This window comes from Callospermophilus lateralis, chromosome 2 (genome assembly GCF_048772815.1).
Source record: "Callospermophilus lateralis isolate mCalLat2 chromosome 2, mCalLat2.hap1, whole genome shotgun sequence".
In the NCBI taxonomy this organism is placed as follows: Eukaryota; Metazoa; Chordata; class Mammalia; order Rodentia; family Sciuridae; genus Callospermophilus; species Callospermophilus lateralis.
Window position 1 is genome coordinate 35,595,989 of NC_135306.1, and position 24,465 is coordinate 35,620,453.

The 24,465-nt window shown below is 37.0% G+C and overlaps 1 protein-coding gene across 2 annotated transcripts in view; it reads left to right on the forward strand.

Moving 5' to 3' along the window:
* Positions 1 to 24,465, forward strand: part of Rnf38 (ring finger protein 38) — a 127,550-nt gene that overhangs the window by 49,853 nt on the left and 53,232 nt on the right. For both annotated transcript variants that reach the window (XM_076845803.2, XM_076845804.2), the window contains exon 2: positions 2,537 to 2,607. In XM_076845803.2, coding sequence (XP_076701918.1) covers positions 2,537 to 2,607 — 71 coding nt within the window. The remainder of the gene's footprint in view (positions 1 to 2,536; positions 2,608 to 24,465) is intronic.

Consider the following 24,465-nt stretch of genomic DNA (forward strand, 5'->3'; position numbering starts at 1 on the left):
TGTTGAAGCTGGCTTTGAACTTGTGATATTCCTGCCCCAGCCTCCCAAGCTGCTGAGATTACAGGCTTCGGCCACTGTGCCCAGCAAAATTACGATTTTTTAAAGGGTCATGTTAGAGTTTTAATTGGCAGCCTTATTTTTCAATGTCATGTGAAATAATTGGGCATATGAATTAATGGCACTCTAAATTTCATAAACTAATGGTATCTCTTTAAGTGTAACAACCAAAGGTAATGATGGGAATTCTTCTTAGGTTCAACTTCTTAGGTTCACCTCACTGAGGCACTAACCAACTCAGTGAGACCCTGTCTCTAAATTAAATAAAATACCATTCAGACCGATAAAACCAGTGTGGGTCTCTCTTGATACCACTTTAGTCAGAAGTATAGAGGACAGAAACCACAACTTGTTAGTAATACACTGAGAGTCCATACTTCTTATAGAAGTGCTCTTTTGACAGTTCAGGTTCAAAGAGATGACATTCATATTGGGTGAGCCCAGAGTTTTGTAATTCTCATGGGAGAAGATTATCTCTTACAAGAACTTCATAAACATAGTTTCCAGGATCCTCTGCAAGGATAAGGATTGGAAGGGATATGCCCAATTACAAACCATCACTCTCAGGAAAGCTCAGAAACATTGCTTTCTACTAGATATTTATCATGTTTCTCATCTAGACCCAGACTATGTTGGGTAATATAATTTCTTTCATAAGCATGGTTGCCAAGTAATGTAGTTGGCATGTTCTAATAATTAGGTTAATGGGGGAGGCGGTTAAGTGAAAGATTCTCTTACATAAATGTTAATATCAGGGTATCCAGTTGGCATCCAGGTCCTTGGTGTCCTGAACAAAGAGTGAGCAAGACACGCACAAGTAATAGGCAAAGCACAGATTTATTGAAGGTCACGGTAGAAGTAACACTCCATTAGGCAGAGTGGAGTGGGCTGATCAAGAGAAAAGCTCAAGGCCCCCATGTCTGGAAATGATTATCTTCTTTTTAATATTTATTTTTTTAGTTATAGGTGGACACAATACCTTTATTTTATTTTTCTGTTGCTAAGGATTGAACCCAGTGCCTCACTCATGTGTACTAGGCGAGTGCTCTACCACTAAGCCACAACCCCAGCCCTGGAAATGATTATCTTATACATCGAGCTGTGAGGCATTCTCTTCCCTATCCAGACCTGATTAAAGACCTTACCCCATATGCCCCCATTGGTTACTTTATGATACCTGATTAGAATATTATCTAATCTCCCACCTCCCCACCATTGGTTAATTTAAAAAACTTAACTAGAATACTTCCCATTTTAGCCCCTTGGTCATTTTAAAATACTGGACCTGTGGCAGGAGTTGTCATGGTAATGGGACTTATTATTAATAACAGGGACACAACTCATCTCCCTGTCTTGTCCTGCAGCAGCAGCCTTCTTAGACCCTGCCTCTGCGATCTTAGTGTTCCTGAACTCCTACCTAAAATAAGGACAAAAATTTTTATAATTTTTGGTCTGGAGTCATGTGTGCTGATTTTTCATTTATCGCGGCGTTCACATTTAGCATCTTATTTCAGCAGATTTTTTTCTTTAGCCGAGCGCTATGGCATACACCTGTAATCCTTAGTGGCTTGACAGGCTGAGGCAGGAGAATGGCGAGTTCAAAGCCAGTCTCAGCAAAAGCAAGGTGCTAAGCAACTCATTGAAACCCTGTCTCTAAATAAAATACAAAATAGGGCTGGGGATGTGGCTCAGTGGTTGACTGCCCCTGAGTTCAATCCCTGATACCAAAAAAACAAAAACAAAAAACATTTTCTTCTAGAATTTTTTTTTCCTCCTACATTTTCTTCTAGAACTTTTTTAAAAATTGTTTTTACATTACATAGATCTTTGAGCCACCATTTTTTTTAACATGGTGAGATAGGAACCAAACTTTTAAAAAATGGATAATAAAATTGTTCTAGTCATTTATTGAATAATGGTTTGCTTTCCTATTGGTTAGAAATATCATTATTTTCATAGAGCAGTTGTTCTTAGGAGATAGTTCTTCAAATGAGCAAATGGTTGGGTATATTAAATGTATGTACATTTAAAATAATGAAAACATTTGAAACCTGTAGGTTACATTGTGTTTTTATATGTTGAGAATTTATAGGGTCAATTTTTCCCTATAATGTGCAGTCTGAAAAGGAATATAATTTATTTTCATCACTAACAGAGGTTTGTCTTATTGACAGCTGTGCGTTTAAGTGGCCTTACTTAGAAAACAGATGACTTGCGATGGTAGAGAGTGGTGAATTAGGGGTTGAATAACAGGGTTTTAGTTTAAGATCTGCCACTTTACTTTCTGCTACTTTGTGAGAGTCAGACTCTGTTTTGTTTTCTTCTGTTAAAACGCATGAATGATAATCCCTACCCTGCCAGTTTATAAATGTTATTGAATATTAGATGGGATAATGGATGTATAAGCACCTTTAATTGGTAACGCACTTCAAATATAAGCAATTATTACATCTTAACCTTTCCTCCCTTTTTCTTGTAGGTAGTGTTGGTGCTTCTTTTCAGTGCCAGTCCATCCATCACGATCACATTTGTCATGATGACAGTGACAAGGTGAGGTCCGTGTTGATGTCTATCATGATAAAAATGCATGCTACCCTTATATTACTGGGTTCACTTGCATATATCTGGATCTAGAACCTAGACAGTGACTTGGTGGGCACAATGTTGAGATGCAGAGAGTCTCTTGCTGGTTTGTGTCAGGTTATTAGACTGCTCCAAAAAAAACCTGAGGATAGTTCCTCAATAGGAGGTGGGCTGGACTCTTACTTAGAAGTAACTCCATTTTCTTATTTTTATCTCTGTCTTCCTCTTTGTCTGCACAGCCTAGATAGATCATCTTAATATATGAAAATGTGTTCCCAAAACCAGTAGCAGTCTTAGCAACTTGTGTTTATTTCTAATTGGAATTGTCTTGGAAATACCAATTTGATTCACTTTTGGAGTTGGTTCGTTATGTTAAATTATGTTTTCTTCTTAATACTTCTTTGGTTCCAAAGTCCACATTAAATCTTGGGGCTTGAGAATGGAACCTGTGTGATTCTGGTTTGGGCTTTTTTCTTTGAATTTTTAAACATATCCAAACTATTGGTGCTTTTGTTTCATTGTGTTGTTTTTATTTCTGTTCTTTTTATCTCAAAAGATACCTGGTCTTGGGAGCTTTCTGATACTCATCAGCAAACCTGTTGGCCCACCCGTTCCAGTAGATATTTCTGTGGGCTGGATGTTTAGCATGTTTACTACTGATCTAAACGGCTTAACATTTAATCTTATCCAGCTTCACTTTCCAGAGACTTTCTTCTCATGTCCTTGTCTTCTGTGCAGGAATATATTAAACCATTGGTAGTTTCTAGTGCAGAACAATCCAAGCAATCTTTTTTTCTGTTATTTTGATTCTCCTCTCTCATTCTGTTGGAGCTAGATTAAGAAGTTGGTTCATCATTGGGATTTTCCAAATGACTTTCTCTGTTTTGTGTGTTGGTGTCACTGTCTTTGTGAACTTTGCTCAGACTGATTTTACTGTTTATGTAGCATTCCAAAGCATTCCATTCTTTTGTTATTGGAGCAATCTAGAGGCATGGATTTCACTTTTAACTTCTTTCAGAGGCAAGCTACCAAGGCTTCCAATTATATAATTGGCTCCATAAAATGTAATATGTACCACAGAGTTAAGAAATGAGCATTTAGGGCTGGGGATGTGGCTCAAGTGGTAGCGCGCTCGCCTGGCATGCGTGCGGCCCTGGTTCGATCCTCAGCACCACATACAAAAAAAGATGTTGTGCCCGCTGATAACTAAAAAAAAAAAAAAATAAATACTTAAAAAAAAAATTAAACTTCTTAAACTGTAAATGCTCATTTCTTTTTTTTTTTTTTTTTTTAAAGAAGCTAGGTGCCCTGGCACATGCCCTGTAATCCCAGCAACTCAAAAGAGACTAAGGCAGAGACCTGCACAGTTAGCCAGGCCCAGTGGCTCAGGTTCATCATCCCGGTGGTTTAGGAGGCTGAGTCAGGAAGATTACAAATTCAAAGTCAGCCTCAGCAATTTAGTGAGACTCTATCTCAAAATAAAACTTAAAAAGGGCTGGGAATGTGGCTCAGTGGTTAAGCACCCCTGGGTTCAATCCCTAGTACCAAAAAAAAAGAAGCTGAGGCAGGAGGATCATGAGTAAAACAAGCCTCAGCAATTTAGCAAGACCTGTCTCAAAAAAATTTAAAAAGTGCTGTGATATAGCCTAGTGCTAAAGTGCCCCTGGGTTTCATCCTCAATTCCCCCACCACCCCTGCCAAAAAAAAAAAAAAAAAAAAAAGATAAAATTAAGAGTGATAATAGAAGGAAAAGGCAAAATTACTTTATGTCAATAATATTACAAATGATTGTGTTTCATAATTGTGAAGGTGTTATGGGGTTACTATTAGAGTCTAGGGATGACCCCCTCCCAGTATTGGGAATTGAAACCAAGGGCATTCTTATCCACTGAACTATATCACCAGCCCTCTCACATCCTTTTTAAAAATTTGGATACAGGGTCTTACTAAATGCCCTTGAACTAATGGCTGACCTTATACTGCAATGCTCCTGTCTCAGCCTCCAAGTCACTGGGATTACAGGCATGCTCCACCCTGCCCAGCAGGGAATTGAGATAACTCTTCACCTCTGCCAGGTTTCCTTCAAATGGTTCTTCTCCTAATTTCTCCATCTTTACCTTGCTGATTTTTTAAAAGTTTTATATATATGTGTACACACACACACACACACACACACACACGTATGTATACATGTTTAGTTTTTGATGGACCTTTATTAATTTATTTATATGCAGTGCTGGGAAACGAACCCAGTGCCTCACACTTGCACTCTACTGCTGAACTACAACTCCTACCCCACCTTGCTGACTTTGGGAGATGAGATTTTTCTAGAAATACATAGGGGAGGGAAAGAAAGGTTTAAGAGAAATTGTTACTTGATCATCAGACCCAGGAACGATCAGAGACTGCTCTCCTTTCTTGCCTGCTTGATTTGTGTATACTATGGTTGTTTTCCAGAACAAAATAAAGGGAATGAATAAAGGTCTTCTAACTATATATTTTATAATTTATTTTTCACCTTTCAAACTATTTTGTGAATAGAATATATTTACAAAACACATACTCAACATAAATATGCCAACTCACTTGACTTTTTTTTTGTGTGTGTATGTGTGTGAATCAAAAAACTTCCATCTTTAAGGGTACTTTCTCCTGATAAAGAAAAATGTCTTTATAGGCAATATGAAACAGTGTCCATACATGCTTTTTATGAATATTTAAAATAAACAATTTTATTAGATTAGGAAAGAGAAGAATTGCTGAGACTTAATGATTCATATGGGTCTTTCTATCTAGGTTTAAAGAGGAAAACATTTTCTTACCTTTTTTTCCCCTTCATTCCCAAAAGGCACTTTTTTTTCCTAACCTGCATATTTTTTTTATTTATATATGACAGTGGAATGTATTACAATTCTTTTTTTTTAAACATTTTTTAGTTGCTGATAGATCTTTTATTTTTTTAATACGTGGTGCTGAGAATCCAACCCAGTGCCTCACACATATCAGGCACGTGTGGTACCACTGAGCCTCAGCCCCTGTCTTTACAATTCTTATTACACATAAAGAGCACAATTTTTCATATCTCTGGTTGTATACAAAGTATATTCACACCAATTCGTGTCTTCATACATGTACTTTGGATAACAATGTCCATCACATTCCACCATCATTTCTAACCTCATGCCCACTTCCTTCCCCTCCCTCCCCTCGGCCCTACCAATCCCAAAAAACCAAATGCCGAATGTTTTCTCTGATATAAGGAGGCTGATTCATAGTGGGGTAGGGAGGAGGAGCATGGGAGGAATAGATGAACACACTTGACTTTTAATTCTCTAAAATGGATAACTTAGGTCTTGTAGATATGAGACCATGCTGAAACTCAGTAAGAAAATATGCTTTAATCCACAACTGTTTTGTGGAGTATGTTTTGTGAACTGTTTGTGAAGTGACCTCAGAAAGCAATATGGAAAGAATTATATGGAGTTCAGAGACCTAAATTTTAATCCTAGCTCTACCACCTCCTAAACTAGATGACTTTAGGCAAATTTATGATAGGGTCTTGCCTGTGAATGGTACTTAATAAATGTAGTTGTTAGCCGGGTACAATAAATGTAGTTGTTAGCCGGGCAGGGTGGCACACACCTGTAATCCTAGTGGTACAGGAAGGTGATGTTGGAGGATCATGAGTTGAGAGCCAACCTCAGCAACTCAGCGAGACCCTGTCTCTAAATAAAATATAAAAAAGGGCTCAAGATGTGGCTCAATGGTTAAGTGCCCCTGTGTTCAATTCCTGGTACCAAATATAAAATAAAATAAATGTAGTTGTTATTTATGCTTACATTTTATAATAACACTTTTTTAGTCCTAATTTGTGTGTTTGTATGTGTGGTGTGGTTGGGGGCAGGGGCAGTGGTGATGTATGGGATGTTGGGCCTGAATAGGAATAGTGGATTTATGGCATATGAGTCTCTGTTTCTCCCTGGAAATCCTCCTGGCAGATATGACTCATTGAAAACTATATTTTTTCCTGCTAATTGACACAGCCTCTGAACCCTCTTCAGCATTGTTTCAAGGTAGTCATGACCAATACGTTGGTATGTGAAAAAAACCTATTTGTTATCCTTGGATTAGGTGGTCTTAAGTTCATTGCAGGTCTACCATTCTATAATTTTAAATTGAGGGGATCAGGGGCTGTGGTTGCGGCTCATGATAGAGTGCTTGCCTACCATGCATGAGGCGCTGGGTTTGATCCTCAGCACCACATAAAAACAAAATAATGTGTCCACCTAAAACTAAAGATACATAAATAAATAAATATTTTAAAAAATAAAAATAAATTGAGGGGATCATGAACTTCTGATACTAATTGGACAATGGTACCTCTAACAGCCTAAGAGAGTACTTGAAAAAGAACAAGTTAAGCATGCAGAAAATTATTTAACAGAAAGTTTCTTAGGGACATGTGTATGAGTCCACTGATAAGCTAGTGGGACTCTCTTTGGTGAGGAGAATCCCACTAGCTTAAGATAGGAAGTAGATTTTTAAAAAACTGAACAGTCTTTAACTATTTAAAATGTGGTAGGAGTAGTACAGATCTAAAGAATTATTTTATTCATGTTATTAGATAAATAAAGTATCGAAAATTAAAGTTTGGTATGGGGTTATAGCTCAGTGGAAGAGCGCTTGCCTCAGCACCACATTAAAAACAAACAAACAAATAAATAAATAAATAAAATAAAAAATAAAGTTTACCACAGGTTTAGTATCCCTTATCTGAGAGTTTTTCACATTTTGGAATGTTGGCATAGATCTCTGTGAGTATCCCACCACTTCAAATTTTGGATTTTTAGATTAGGGATGCTCAACCTATACAATAAAAATAGCCATGCATGATTCTCTACCACCACCCCTGGTACTGGAGATTGACTTCAGGGGCGCTTTACCATTGAGCTATATCCCTACCCATTTTTTGAGACAGGGTCTCTCTTACTTGCTCAGGCTGGGATCCTCCTGCCTCAGCCTCCCAAATCACTGGGATTATAGGTGTGTGCCATTGTACCCTGATAATATATACAATGTTAAGTCAAAAGAAGAAAAATGAGGAACCGAAAACTTTATTAATGAAAAATTCAATAAGGAGTTTAGAAACCTTTAGGATATGAGTAAGGATAAACAAAGTAATGTGGCAAAGTTAATCCATTAAAAAGATGAATGTATCAAAGTTGTTGATTAAATGATAGATTGGTTTAAAAAGCAAAATTTCAGCTTATGTTTTATATGAGATATGCTTGAAATGATAGGAAAATGAAAAGATAAAGAAAATATCAAGCACTAGGGGCTGGGGGTTGTGGCTCAGAGGTAGAGCACTTGCCTAGCATGTGTGAGGCACTGGGTTTGAAATTATCAAGCACTATACAACCAGGTAGAAAGAAGTGACATTTTGAATAGAATTCAAAGCATAAATTATTAATCTGCCTAAGAGTCAGAAGGCAAAATGCATAGTGAAAATAGAACAATCGTGAACCAACACATCTTTGACATCATGATATATATTTTGCGGATTTTGTTCCTAGCTCATACACTCCCCAACAATAAGCCAGGTGTGGTGGCCTCCACCTGTAATCTCATCTACTTGGAGACTGAAGTGATTGCAAGTTCAAGGCCAGTCTCAGCAACTTAGTGAGACTTTGTCTCAAAATAAAAACAAAGAAGAACTGGGATGAGCTCAGTGGTAGATTGTGCCTCCCTCTAATCCCTACTACAAAAACAAAACCCCCCACTTGACCCTGCAAGGCAGTCATAGAGACTAATTTTGCTCCTGCCTTGGAGCTGGCCAGAAAGAAATTTTTTGACCTACCTTGTCTGATAGTAGATGATAAGATCCCCATTTCAGAGGGGTTCTGCCCCATCCCCACAAGAAAGGAATGCTAAAGAATCTGGACAGACAGGCCTTGCTGGGTTTCTTCACCCAATCTACTATCATTAGATCATACACTTTTTGTCCAGTTACGTTAAAACATGGTTACCAGGGGCTGGGGATACAGCTCAGCAGTGCATGCTTACCTAGCATGCTCCGATCCCTGGGCTCTCTCCCCAGCAAGACAAAAAGAGAGAGAGGGGGAGAGAGAGAAAGAAGTGGTGCTTTAATCATGTCTGGGCAATGAAGTTTCCGTAAATCCCTAAAAGAACAGAGTTCAGAGAGCTTACTGATAGCAAAACACCTGGATGTTCTTGGAGGATGGTGCATCTGGAGGAAGCATGACAGCTGGATGCCCCTTCCCTCATGCCTCACCCTGTGTCTTTTCATCTGAATCCTTTATAATATCCTATATAATAAACAGGTAAGCATAAGTGTTTCCCAGAGTTCTTTGAGGTATGCAGGCAAATTAATCAAATCTGAGGAGGTCATTACGGGAACCTGAGTTTATATCTGGTTGCTCAGAAGTGTAGTCACAAACGGGCTTGTGACTGAGTTTCTCAACCTGTGAGATCTGAAGATATCTCCAGGAAGATAGTGTTAGAACTGAATTAAATTAGAGGATACTAAGCTGGTATCTGCTGCTGTAGCATTGTTTACTTGCTGGTGGGGAAAAATCCCCATGTTTTGAAAAGTCTTCTGTTGATTGTATGAGAGCATAAGAAAAGACTTCATATTGTTTGTACTAAACACCCCAATTTTAAAGAATATCTTTAATTGTAGATGGATATGATATCTTTATTTAATTTTTTAAAATGTGGTGATAGGAATCAAACCCAGTGCCTCCCACATGGTAAGCAAGCACTCTACCACTGAACCACAACCCCAACCCTTATTTTTTAATATGTTCTATTTTTATGGACACAATGCTTTATTTTATTTATTTATTTTTATATGGTGCTGAGGATCAAACCCAGTGCTTCAATATGCTAGGCAAGTGCTTTGTCACTGAGCTACAACCCCAGCCTGACTAAACATCCCAAATATTTAAGCCAAAAATCATTAGAAATATGTGAAGAAATTGATAGAATTATAACTGTAGAAAGGATGGAGATGCTTGGAAGAAAGAATATCATTTAAGAGATTAGTGTGAAAATAAAAAAAGGTTAGTGTGTTGCTATGTAAAACAAATTACCACAAATACAGTTGCTTATAAGACAGCATTTATTATCTAACAGTTTCTGTGGATCTGGAGTTTAGGCATAACTGAATTGTATCTGGATCCTCTGCCTGGGGTCTTTGGTCAAGGTGTTGACTGGGATGTATTCTCATCTGGAATCTTGACTCTGGAAGAATCTGCTTTCTCCAAGCAGATTCATGTTCAAGCATTCTTGTTGTTGGCAGAAGTTATTTCATCATGACATATGACTGAGGGCCCTGGCCTCTTACTGGTCTCCAGACAACTACAGGTTCTAGAGTCTGACTACAGTTCTGTTGTGATCTTCTTGTTAAGCAGTTCACAACATAGCTATTTTCTTCTTCTAGACTATAGGAGAATCACTAGTCAGCTGAGATGGAGTCTTATGTAAGGAAACATAATTGCAGGAAAGATATCCTGTCACTCTTGTCATATTCCTCTGGTTAGAAGTAAGTCAAAGGTTTCATCTGCATTCAGTGGAGGGGATTACACAGGGTGAATATGGAAAATGTGTTATATCCATACAGTCAAATTTATTGATTTGTCAATTTCATTGATTGGCATTGATTCATCAATGATTACCTGAGTGTGCCTCCGTTGTGGTATTAAAAAAATTAGTATAAGGAGAACGTGGCGAACTCCTATAATCCCAGCTATTCGGGAGGCTGAGGTAGGAGGATTGCAATAAAAAAAACCCAACCAGACAAACAAGCAAAAAGAATTGGAAATGAGTAGAAAGCTGATTTATTAGTTCCTATAACATCAGAAAACATGCCTTAAATATTTTAGTAATAGTTTTATTGAGGAATAATACATATACCATAAAATTCATCCTTTTGGTTTTTATTTCAGGGTCTTGAGTATTTTCAACAAATTGAACAATTAGCCTCACCATCTGATTTTAGAATATTTTTATTTCCCCAAAAACCCATACTCAAAAATGAGTTACTTTCCTTAGTTCCTGGCAGCCGCTGATCATTCTGTCTATGAAACATCTTGTTGGGCTTTCCTTACTTAGCACGATCATTTTAAGGTTCATCCTATAGTGTGAGTCAGTATTTTATTCCATTTTATGAGTGAATAATATTTGATTGTATGGATATAGCACATTTTCCATATTCACCAATTGCTGGGTGTTTGGTTCTTCCATTTTGTGGTTATTATGAATAATATTGCTGTGAATGTATGTAAGTATGTTTTTGTTTACTTGGTCACATGATAGATTTTTGTTTAATGTTTTGAAGAACTAGAAAACCATTTTCAAAATAGCTGCACCATTTTTTATATTCCCACCAGCAGTGTATTAGCATTCCCATTTCTCTCTCTCCTTACTAACATGTTTAGATTGTGTGTTTTAGATTATATCCATTATAGTTAATGTGAAGTGGCATCTCATTATAGTTGTATTACATTTCTATAATGATTAATGTTGCTGAGTATTTTTATATGCTAATTGGCCATTTCTAAATCATCTTTGGGAAAATGACCTAATTTTTATATGTGGTCTTTCAATATGGATTTCTCTGAATAATTATATGAAAAGAAAAGTCAAAGACCTCTTTTTTTTTTTTTTTTTTTTTTTTTAAGAGAGAGAGAGAATTTTTAAATATTGTTTTAGTTCTCGGTGGACACAACATCTTTGTTTGTATGTGGTGCCGAGGATCGAACCCGGGCTGCACGCATGCCAGCAAGCGCGATACCACTTGAGTCACATCCCCAGCCCTAAAGACCTCTTTTGTTGTTCTACTCCTTGTGCTTAAAAACAAAACACAACAAATCCCACCCATGACTTCATTTATATAGTTACATGTGTTGATATGGACAATGGGGAAATACACAGATAACTGTTATTTTTTCTTTTCTTTCTTTTTCTTCTATTTTTTTTTGATTGATTGATTGAACCCAGGGGTGCTTTATCACCGAGCTACATCCCCAGCCCTTTTATAAATATTTTATTTTGAGACAAGATCTTGATAAGCCAATTAATTGCCTTGAACTTGGGATTCTCCTGCCTCAGTTTCCTGAGTTGCAGTGATTACAGGCTTGTTCCATTGCACCCAGGCCAATAAATAAACATTCTATTGAATATTGAGCATTTCCCCTCAATATTGTCTCTGCCTTCACTGCATACTTGAATTGAATTCAAGCTAAATTGTTGTGATTTTCTAATGGCATGTAATGAATTACCCTAAAATTATTGGTGCATAGCAATAGTACTTTTCGTATTTTTCATGATTTCAGGATTTCCTGTGTTCAGCTAGGTGGCTGTTGATTGGAGTATGGCATGCAGTTGCAGTCAAATGGTGACTGAGACTTGAGTCATCTTGAAGACCTCCTCACGCATGTGCCTGATGGTTGTCAGCTGGAACTTCCCCAAGGTTCTCAGCCTAAGCACTTATATGTAGCCTGGGCTTGATTGTAAGAATGAGTGTCCCAAGAAGACCAGGCAGATGCTATGGGTCTTTTTTATGACCTAGCTTTAGAAGTCACAAAGCATCATTTCCAACATAGTCACAGGTCTGCCCAAATTCAGAGGAGAAAACATCAGTCATACAACTGGGGAGGAACATCAGTGTAACATTTTAAGAAGAGAATGTAGGATATGAGAACTTTCTGTGGCCATGTTTGAAAATAGAATCTACACACTATATATATATGAAACTTCAGTTAAAATGGCTGGATAATGTTCCATCAGAAGAACATGGTAATTTAACAAGTCTTTAATTGTAGAATTGGCAGGTCATTTTAAAGACACTATTATGCATTTGTTAATCAGATATTTACTATGTGTCAGTTGAGTCACCAGAGTACAGTAGGGAATAAACTGATAAGGAAGGCTCTAGAGGTGTTTATTTTTTGTGGAAGGAGCAGAAAATATATTGAATTTGTAAACTAGTAAATATTCAGATGCTCTAGATCAAGGGTTGGGGAAGGTCTTTAAGAGGATGACACTTAGGCTAAGATCTGAATAATGAGGAACAAGTCATGTGAAAATCGGGGTCATGAACAAACATTCCAAGGGAGGATACAGGTGGTGAAAAAGCCCAAAGACTGAAAAGATTGGCTGATGTGTATAGCAAGTTAGATGAAGGTGGGAGCATATGAGAAATGAGGTTGGAGAGGTAGGCAGAAACCAGATCATATAAATCTTTGCAAACCAAGGGAAAGAAGTTTAGACTGTATTCTCCCTTTTATGGGAAGCCATTGGAGGGTGGTGGTGGTTGTCACATATCCCACCCCTACCCCTCAATCAAAGCAGAGTTAACTGTATGCTAGGGGCCACAGGGCCACAGGGCCACAGAGTGCTGGCCACTCCCTGTCTGGTACCTGGATTACCCCTGGCCTCCACCCCTTGCTGGCCACCCATGGCTTCCCTTCCCCCAGGCTCCAGCCCCTCTCTGCCAGGGACACAGGACAGTTCAGTAGTATAGTAAGTATAGTCACATTAATATGCAATCTCAAGCTCTTTTCATCTGGTACATCTGAAATTCAGTGTATTCTTTTTTTTTTTTTTTTTTTTTAAGAACTTAACCTTTATTTTGTGCATTTTTTTTTTTTTTTAATGTGGTGCCTTACCTGTGATCGGCAAGGCTCTATCACTGAACTACAGCCCCAGCCCCTAGGTGTATTCTTTTTAAACAACTCTCTCTTCCTCTCCATAGCCCCTGTCAACCCCCATTCTTTCTACGAATTTGACTATTCTAGGTTCCTTATATAAGTTGAAGCATATGTTTGTCTTCTGTGACTGGCTTATTTCACTTAGCATGATGTCCTCAAGAGTCATTCATGTTCTTTTTAAGGCTGAATAATATTCCATTATTTGATATATCAAACATTGTGTTTATCCATTCATCCATAGATGGGCACTTGGGCTGTCTCTACTTTTTTTCTTAAATCCCTGCAGTACTGGGAATTGAATCCAGGGCCTAACATGCTCAGCAAGTGCTGTACCACTGAGCTACATCCCCAGCTCTTTTTATTTTTGAGATAAGATCTTGCTAAGTTGCCCAGACTGGCCTGGAATTTTTTTCCCTGACCTTGAATTTGCATTCTTCCTGCCTCAGCCTCCTGAGTTGCTGGGATTATAGGTAGGCATCCACATTTATCTTAAATAAATAAATAAAACCAATTCTTTACTCCTTTTGACTTTTTGAACAACCCTGCTGTGACCATGGCTATACAAATACCTCAAGACACTGCTGTCAGTTCTTTTGGGTATATATACTCAGAAGTGTGGATCAGATGATAATTTCATTTTTAACATTTTGAGGAGCTGTCATACTCTTTTCCATAGTGGCTATACCATTTTACATTTCTATCAATAGTGCAAGAGGATTTTGATTTTTTTTTCCCCACATTTTTCCCATTACTCATTACTTTGTTTTTTCACTTGTGATTGGTGATGTTGAGCATCTTTTCATTTGCTTGTTGGTTGTTGGCCATTTGTTATGCATCTTCTTTGGAGAAGTGTCTGTTCAAGTCTTCTGCCAGTTTTATTTATTTATCTTAAATAAATATTTTTTAGTTGGACACATACCTTTATTTTTATTTATTTATTTTTATGTGGTGCTGAGGATCTAACCCAGGGCCTCGCATGGGCTAGGTGAGTGCTCTACTGCTGAGCCACAACCCCAGCCCCTGCCAGTTTGAAATAAGGTTCTTCTTTTTTTTTTCTGTTTATTTGTAGGATTTTTTTGGGTATTTTGATTTTAATCCCTTATTAAACATGATTTTCATATTTTCACCCATTTTATAGATTACTTTCTCTTTTGTTGAATGTGTACTTTCATACACAGGCATGTTTAATTTTTATGTAATCTAGTTTGTCTAAATTTTGTATTGTAGCCTGTGTGTTTGGTGTCATATGCAAGAATTCATTGCCAAATCCAGTAACATAAAGCTTTTTTGCCCTTGTGTTTTTCCTAAAAAAAAGTTCTATCATTTTAGCTCTTGGTTTAGGTCTTTGACCTATTTTGAGTTAATTTTTGTATGTGGTTTGAAGGATCCAGTTTCTTCTTTTTGCATGTGAACATCCAGTTTTCCTAGCTGTTGAAAAGTTGTCCTGTCTTTACTAAATGGTCTTAGCATCCTTGTGGAAAATCATTTGACCATACATCTGTACGTTTATTTCTGAGCTGTTTATATTCTATGCCATTGGTGTTTATCTGTCTTTATGCATGTACCACATCATTTTTGATCATTGCAGCTTTGTAATGAGCTTTGATAGGTTATTTCTTAAATCTATATTATTTATTACATTAGAATTACTGTGTCTAAGGATATGGGCAACTTTTAGTCATTATCTCTTTATATTTTTCACAAATTGATATGTGTCAGTTTTTGTTTCTGCCTAAACTATATGAGAACATTTGTCTCATTTTCTTTTGACATCATTGAATATTATACATAGTGTCATTTGCTTTATAAATATTATTGATAAGAAATGGTGTCTGTTATTAAACTAATATTTATTGTGACTAATGTTAGAACTACTGAGATTTTATAGATTTCATATGTTTATTAGGCATTTAGATTTCTCTTTTTTTCTTTTGAATTGTGTCTTTTTTGCACATATTTTCTCTTCTATGGGATATTCCTTTTTGTCACCACTTTAGGGGGACATTAATCATCTGGTGTATTTGCAGAAATTTTTCCATATTGCCTTTTAATTTTTAAGTGATTTTTATCTCATTCAAAGAAATTCTTCATTTAAAGAAGTTAAAGTGATTTGGAGGGCCAAAATTATTGGTGTGTTCCTTTAAAATATGCTTTATTTTATGTTTAGGAAGTTGGTCTCCATTTAGATATTTATTGTGTTTTCTTAGTCTTATTAACTTTGTATCCTTTCTGAGCTATCTGAAATTTATTTAGTACATAGTATTATGTGTTTCTAAATAGTTCCCACCTTGCTTTATTGTGAAATATCTTGCATAATTAGAAATATGATGTAGTAATATATATTTTGATATTATTGCTGACATTCTTTTAGTGATATTTAAAATATCTTTTCTTGTTAAGTTTATTTTGTTTTTATTTATGAAACACTTGTAACAAATAAGCATAAACTTCCTGTGGGAGCTTAAATGATATACTCACTCCCTAAAGAGCTGTGGTACTTTAAGTGTTTTATTTAGGGTTATGGTTTCTGTTTTGTGATGCAGAGTAGAATTCTGCTCAGGCAACACATTTCCTTTTTTATCTGAGATATGAAGTCTGGAAAGGCCTATGGCATAGGGAGGAAGGCTCAAGGTTTGTGGAGAGTTGCCACATATTACAAATGCCTGTGCAAAACCATAGGTTAGGCAGGGTTCTACATTTCATGAATAGAAGATGCTAGAATTTTACAGAAGTATGTGTCATCCTCTCCAGATTGACTCTCCAGATAAATGAGATCCATTAGGATTCTCTAGGGGAAAGTCTGTTCCTCATCAAACATAGTGGAAGTAACCAGATGAACACTGGTCCTCTAAGAGAGCATTCTATTTCTTGCATCTTAAACTTTCAGATTCTCTCATGCCCATGAATTTCTTCTTAGCAACTGCTTTTGCATTGTTTCTCCTAAGTGAAGGAATTAATTGTGCTTCTGTTTCTTTTTTTAATATTTATTTTTTAGTTTTCGATGGACACAACATCTTTATTTTATGGGGTGCTGAGGATTGAATCCAGCACCCCGCACATGCCGGTCGAGCGTGTTACCGCTTGAGCCACATCCTCAGCCCGTGCTTCTGTTTCTTAAGGAGTGCTTGGTACCATCCTTTTTTTCTTGAAGCATATATGCAAGTATAGTCAAATATTAAGTCCTTTTTTAACTGACTTTTCAAGTTACCTTTTCCTTTAATTCCTAGTTTTTATTTCCCCTCAATTGTACCTGACCAGTTTTCTTGTTTTCTCAGGCACTTCTGTGGGACTCCCTAGGTATCTGTTCTGAGGCTTACCCCTTCAGCCAGTCCTTTGACCCAAGGCCTATGGGTCACCAGCTTTTTATGAACAGCTATTGCTGTTCTCACTTCCTTTGGCTTAAGTTTGGACCCAGTTCCTAGGTTATGGCATTTAATAAACTATAATAAGTCTCAAGGATTTAGCAGGTAGACATTATAACAAAGAGAACTTAAAAAACTGGATATGAAATATGTCTGCTCTCAAAATATATTGGCCTGTTTGGCTTCAGGGCTTTTCTCTCTCTAGGGCTTGATTTGCTGCTGTCTTTAGGGTTATACTTTCTTTTCAGAGAAAGTTGGCATAAACACTGCTTGCTGTTTCCTACTCCAGAAACTTTTTAAACTTCTAAAGTTAGCTCTCTGCTCAATATAAAACTATAAACTTTTAACTTTTTGAACTTCTTCCATTTACTCTAGAAAGTTTACTTTTATTGATATATTTTCAAAAGTATATCAACATGTACATATATAAAAGAATATTTATGATATTTTTGTAATTGAAAAATCACTAAAAATAACCTAAATATAAGATACAATTTTTTTAAAAAAATATTTTTTAGTTGTTGATGGACCTTTATTTTATTTGCTTATTTATATGGTTCTAGGAATTGAAACCAGTGCCTCACACATATGAGGCAAGCAATCTACCACTGAGCTACAACTCCAGCCTCAAGACAAGATTTTAAAAACAAAGGATGGCTCATTCCTAACAATGAAATAGTAGGCTTTGTTGAAAAGAATAATCTAGATCTATATGTGGTAATCTTTTCTGTGCCTCTTACTGTCCAGTGAATTTGGCTGATGACTTCAGCCTGAATTTGCTTTACCCCTTCACACTTTTACTGCCATAGAGCTTTCCTCCATTACCCCAGTTGCTGCAGTGCACAGTGGGGTCCCTGTCATCTCTCACCCATATGGTGGAAACAACCATCTAACCATTGTGCCACCTCAAAGCCAGAAAACTGGCTATTACGGGAGGCTCAGGGACTTGGATTTTGGTGAACCTTTGCTGCCCCCTTCTGGTGTTTGGCAGGTGTTATCACTTCTGGGTGAAATTGATAATGCAGATTATTTTATAGTAGGTCAAGTCTTGGTATGCTAGTAGATACTGCTTAGCCAGTACATCTTTGCCCTCGGTGTACCTTCGTCTTATTAAGTTCTTTTAGCTGGTTTTGGTGGAAGGAAGGAAACTCTTAGGAGATTGAGCAGAGAGCTAACTTTAGGGAAAAGTTTCAAGTTTACTTTTTATCTTCTTTTTTCATTGTCCACTTTCCTTTGTTTTTGTACTTCTCCTTGGAAATTTACTGCTAAGAAGAATGGAGTTCCCACTGCTATAAAATGTTGACATATCATTAATTGAACTATTTACTGAACACATGGCATGTCCTAGACACTTTGCCAGATTCAGTGAGAGTTCTTGGCTTCAAGGAGTTTTTCCTGTGTGTTAGGCAGCAGAGTCAATTAAATACACAGTTTCAAGACAGCATGATTAATACTATGTTAGAACACACAGGAGAAGCCACTAACTCAGGAATAGTCATTGGGATTGTTGGAGTAAGGTTTTAGTCAGGACACTTGACGGTGGATGTAATGACAGACCGGCTCTATTCCTGATAGCATAACCAATGGGGAACTGTCTGCATTAGTAAAGATCAGGTACTTCTAGTAGGAAGGCCATTCTCTACCCAGCATCTACTTTGGCATTTTCCCTCTACAGGAAAGGTTCTTCAGCTTCTAGACAAATGATTAACTTTAATCTGTGGCTCTTTAATCATGGCTTTCAATATCTTACAACAGAATATGGCCCTCTTTCTATCTTTGTACATTGTGTCATCCACCATTCCCCAAACTTGCATATCACTGATAGACAAAACAGAAATGAGAACTGCCCTTGAGCATCCATCTAACAGGGAAATAGACATTTAATAAATACTTCAAGGTGTTATGATAGAAGTGTATGAAGGGACAAGAAAGAGTCTATAGCCTTATAGTCACTGTTTTTGTAAAATGATCCTTCAGATAACCATTATTTTGATTCTCTTGATGTCTAGAAAGGCAGAATTGATCACAAAAAAATTATATTTGCTGTTTGATAGTTATTAAGTAGCATTTATGTAAAATTTGTTTGTAATAATTGTTTATGCCATATGCTTAAAAATGTACTTACAACAGCAGTACCCTTCATGATTCAGAGATGGTTTTCCATAAGCAGATTGTGAATTTCAGAATGAGATCTTCCTTAGAATATGTACTAAGGTTGTAGTTGGTTTTCCTTAGAAATAAACAGAAAATCTAACCAGACACTTAAAGTAATTTAATTTCAAATACAGTTGGCTAACCAATGAATTCTTCCAAATATGTAAAAGAGTCATAACACCAATCTTACAACAGTGCATCTAGAGAACAGGAAAGAGAGAGAGAATACTCCCTGAATAACTAATTTTTTTTTTTTTTTAGAGAGAGAGAGAGAGAGAGAATGAATTTTAATATTTATTTTTTAGTTTTTGGTGGACACAACATCTTTGTTTGTATGTGGTGCTGAGGATGGAACGTGGACCACACGCATGCCAGGCGAGCGCGCTACTACTTGAGCCACATCCCCAGCCCATAACTAAAATTTTTGTAATAAAACTTGACAAGGACATTCAAAAATGGAAAATTACCACTAGTCTCACTTAAGAATACAAATGTAAAATTCTAAGCAAAATATTCATAAGCCAAATCCATCAGTATATTAAAAGGATAATGCAATAATACCAAAATTGATTTACTAGGAAAGTAAAATTGGCTTAACAGCCAAAAACCAGTCCAAATCATACATTAACAGAAAATCATAATTATCAATTGCAGAAAAATTTGACAAAAATGCTAATTTTTAATAAACCTTACCAAATTTGAACCAATTCCCTGAATTTGCTAAAGGGGTGTACACAAAACCACTGCAAATCTAATACTTAAAAATTGAAAGTTTCCACTTAAGATTTGGAATAAGAAAAAAGATAACTGCTCTCACCATGACTCTTTAGCTTAGGACTGACTGCTTTAGCTTAGGACTAGAGGTCCTAAGCAGTGCAGTAAGACCAGAAAATGAAAATGTTGAAAAGGAATTCAACAGTCATTGTTTTCTGCTAAATAGTACTTAAACAAGATTATGTAAATTAAAAAATTCAAAAAGTTTTTTAGATGAACTATTGTAATTTATAATTGAATTGTAATTTTTTTTTTTAAAGAACAAATCCAAGAACTAAAATATGCAGCACCACTGCAGAATACTGTGAAAGATTATTTTTAAAAATTAGGGGCTGGAGATGTGGCTCAAGCGGTAGCGCGCTCACCTGGCATGCGTGCAGCCCGGGTTCGATCCTCAGCACCACATACAGACAAAGATGTTGTGTCCGCCAAATACTAAAAGATAAATATTAAAATTCTCTCTCTCCCTCTTTCTCACTCTCTCTCACTCTTTAAAAAAAAATAAAATAAAATAAAAAATTAAAGATTAAATGGAAGGTTGCATCTGACTCATAGATAAGAAGTATTATGAAGATATCAGTATCCCTTCATTCGTCTCTTCAGAAGGTTTCTGTGTTCTTTTCCTCTATTCTGTTCTTTCTTTTGAATTCTTATTCTAAAATTCCCGTGGAAATTTTTTAAAAAACCATGGTACTTTTTAGGGAGTAATAAAAAAGACAACCTGTGCTAACTCATAAAAAGAGGTCTTATAAAGCAGCAGTAATTGTGATAGTATGGTATTGGCACAAGAATGAATTGATTAGTAGAATAGACTCTTGAACCCAGAAACAAACCCATGGGTATATAGATACTTGTTTTTTTAGCCGAGGAGCAGTTAGAAACAACAGTTGTTTTTTTTTCATTTTGTGATGCTGTGTCAAACAGATGTCCACATGGAACAAAAGCAAAAACCAGCTTTGTTACCACTTTACCCAAAACCAGTTCCAGGTCATGTATAGACCTAAATATGAAAAGGGATGTATAAAAACTCTAAGAAAATAATATGGGAAAATATCTTTATGATCCAAGTGTAGAGGAAGGTTTTTTGTTATTTTTTTTTTTCTTCTTTTTTGGTGTGTGTGTGTATGTATGTATTGCTTGGGGTGGGGGGAAGCTAACCCTTGCTGCACATGCTAGGCAAGCATTCTATTACTGAATTATATCCCCAGCCTGGCAAGTTTCTTTTTCTTTCCTTACACCCCTTCCCCACCCACATCCATCCCTGACTTTGTCTGTTTTTCTTCCTTCCTTTTTTTGTAGTGCTCAATTCAGGTATTCTAGGCATTTGCTCTATCATTGAGCTACATTCCAAGCCTCTAGAGGATTTCTTAAACAGGATAACAACAATAGACAAACTCCAAACAATTTTTCAAGTGGGAAAAATGAATGATGTGTTTCTTTTGTAAAAGGGAGTGATCAAGAAAAACATGATGATTCTCCCTCTGGAGAATCACTGTTTGTGGAGATTTAGAATTGAAGACATTTAGATTGCTTTTTTTCCTTTTGAATTGTGTCTTTTTGCAAATATTTTCTCTTCTATGGGGATATTCCTTTTTGTTATCACTTTATGGGGGACATTAATCATCTGCGTATTTGCAAAAAAGTTTTTCCATTTTGCCTTTTAATTTTAAGTGATTTTTATTTTATTCAAAGAAATTATTCATTTAAAGAAATTAAAGTGATTTGGAGGGCCAAATCTATTGGTGTGTTTCTTTAAAATATGCCTTATTTTAAGTTTTAGGAAGTTGGTCTCCATTCAGATATTTATTATGTTTTCTTAGCTCAGAAAGGACACAAAGTTAATAAAACTATCTGAAATTTATTTAGTACATAGTATTATGTGTTTCTAAATAGTTCCCACCTTGCTTTATTGTGAAATATCTTGCATAATTAGAAATATGATGTAGTAATATATATTTTTAATATTATTGCTGACATTCTTTTGGTGATCTTTAAAATGTTATTTCTTATTAAGTTTATTTTGTTTTTATTTATAAAACACTTGTAACAAATAAGCAGGGGACTGTTACATAAACTTCACTTGGTGATTAATTCTAAAATTATGTGCATTTCAGTGTGGTGGTAGATACCTAAATTAAGTTTTGTGATGGCTGCTGTTATTCTTGTGTATTAAGAATGGCAGGACTCCAGGATCGAAAATCTCATTAACTACCAGACTCATTTGAAGGCATTTAAATATTTTCCTATTTGGTAAGCAGGTTTGGTTTTGGTTTGTTTTTGTTTTAAAAGCTTAAATATTTCCCTGTCTCCAGCTGAACAATTTTTTAGTAGGCATTCACAGTTGTAAAGAGCAATAAAACCAGTTGTAAAGGACAGTCTTAAATTCTCAAAAAACTCTTGCTACAGCAACTACTTTTCCTACAAATGCTATGCTGTCCCCTAACCATATGTTCCTCTTTAACGGATTTTCATCAGTTCACTAGTTGTACTAGCCACAATCTAAGGGCTCAGTAGATACATGCAGCTAGCTAGTAGCTACCTTTAGGATAGTGCAGGATGTAGAACATTTCTATCATTGTAGAAAGCTTTATTAAATATTTCTCCAACAGGATTTTCTTTTTTTCTTTTTTTAAAGAGAGAGAATTTTTAATATTTATTTTTTAGTTTTTGGCGGATACAACATCTTTGTTTGTATGTGGTGCTGAGGTTCGAACCCGGCCGCACACATGCCAGGCAAGCACACTACCGCCTGAGCCACATCCCCAGCCCCTCTCCAACAGAATTTTCTACCTTTGTGGACAGACATCAAGTAAAATTTTGATTGAACAGCTAGTTGTTGAGGAGCTGCTCTGATATAATTTAATCCTTGTCATTTAGTTGTTGAAATTGACCTATTTTAAAAGCCTATTTGCTCACTGGGTACTAGCACTAGATTTTTTGGTTAAGGAATCTTTAAAGAAATTGTAGTAGAAACTTCAAACTATCCAACCTGGAGTTGTGGCAGCATTATTTACATCTTGACAGACTTTGCAGGTTAAGCTCTCAGAGCTCAGTTAAGATCTTAACTGTTTGAAAGGTTTTCAAGGGGTTTTCCTCACAAAAGGTTGACTGAATGGCAGAAAAATTCACTTAAGCTTATGAGTGAGGAACTAAAGACAATTGTTAAGAGGTTTTGGCTGCTGTGATTAGCACAGGAATCCACCTTTTATAATTGGTAATTTACCTTCCATTTCCCAGTTTTCTTCTCCCTTTTCCCATAAAATAGCCCATATCCAAGCATGAAGGAAAAGGTGTTTCAGGGTGGTCTGCATTGTGCATGAAAAGCTTTCTGTTTTAGCTAGATTCTGATGGAAGAGCTGTAATGTGAGGCAAATCCACAGCAGTGAAGTGGGAATTGTTGGGGAACCCAACGCTTAGAAATGAATTATACTGGGTGCACCTAAAGGTGTGATTGAGACTTTAACTGAGCCATCGAGTGAAAAAAAAATTATTTGGATGTTATCTCCAAGCTGGCTATTTTGAAAGACTGGCAGAGAATTTTGGGGAAGAGTCAGCTAGATAACTCCACATTAAAAAGAGTGTAGGGATCCGATGAGGGGGATATATGTTCATAGGGGCCTGTTATCTCATTTCAGCTTTCCTTTGCCCTCGAATTAATATTCACTTGCTGTTTGGTTTTAGATCTGGTGCTTTATTGTGATACGAAGACAAGTGTACACGGTTATTTCCTTCATAAATAGAATGTACAAGGTTTAGAGGGTTCTGAAACATCAGTTTAGCTTGATTCCCTCATTTCTTTCTTTGAGGCAGCTGAGGTCCAGAGAGGGAAGGAAACAGGTTTAAGTAATGCCCAAAGAATTAGAACTTTGGTGTTCTGCTAATTGGACCTAGTCACCTTTAAAATATGTTAATCATCTTCCGGTCGTGGTGGTGCTTGCCTTATAATCCCAGCACCTGGGGAGGTTAACAGGCAGGAGGATTGCCAAATTCAAAGCCGGCCTCAACAATTTAGCGAGATCCTAAAACATACAAAACCCCACTGGGCAAGTGGCTTACAAGTGCCCCTGGGTTCAGTTCCTAGTACCCCCGCCCCCCCCCCAAAAAGAAAACCTCACCATCCTTGTAGGAATCTCCTAACTTCTACTTTTAAAAGCCCCCGTCTTCTGTGATGCTCTCCCCAATTCCTCCCTCCCCACTACAATACCATTTAACAATTTTTATCATTTATTGTGCTTTTATGAATAGTCTTCTCTCTTGGATCTTGAACATTTTCGGGAACCAAGCCTACTTCAGTCTGCATCCTTATTTTCACACTCTGCAGCAAGGTTTGAATAACTATCAGGCCTGTGAAGCTTAAGTCCAAGTTGGGTTCCAACCAGCTTGCTCCCTTGCGAGACAATTTTGTCTATGTCAATAAAAACTTCCATTCTCTTGGGCCACAGAATACATATTTGAGAATTCGATGAGGTTATTGTTTGCTGAATTTTGTAGTGGTAGGTACCGAGCAACAGTAACAACATACCTAGGAGAAAACGAATTGGGCAGCTCTGCCCGAGCACCCGCGCAAAGGGCTGGGGCGGGGCTGCGCAGTGGCGCTGCGCGTCAGGCTCTGTTGCCGGAACTGGTTCTGAGCGCGCTGAGACGCGCGCTGCCCCGCCCCCGCGGGGTGGAAACAAAGGGGACTCTGCACCGCTAGTAGGGCTGAGGGGTAAAGGGGCGGAGCGCTCAGGCGGTCTCGCGCTCTGAGCTTGCTAGGTTTGTGTCGGAGAGGGGGCGGGGCGCGCGCGGGGGCAGCATCCAGG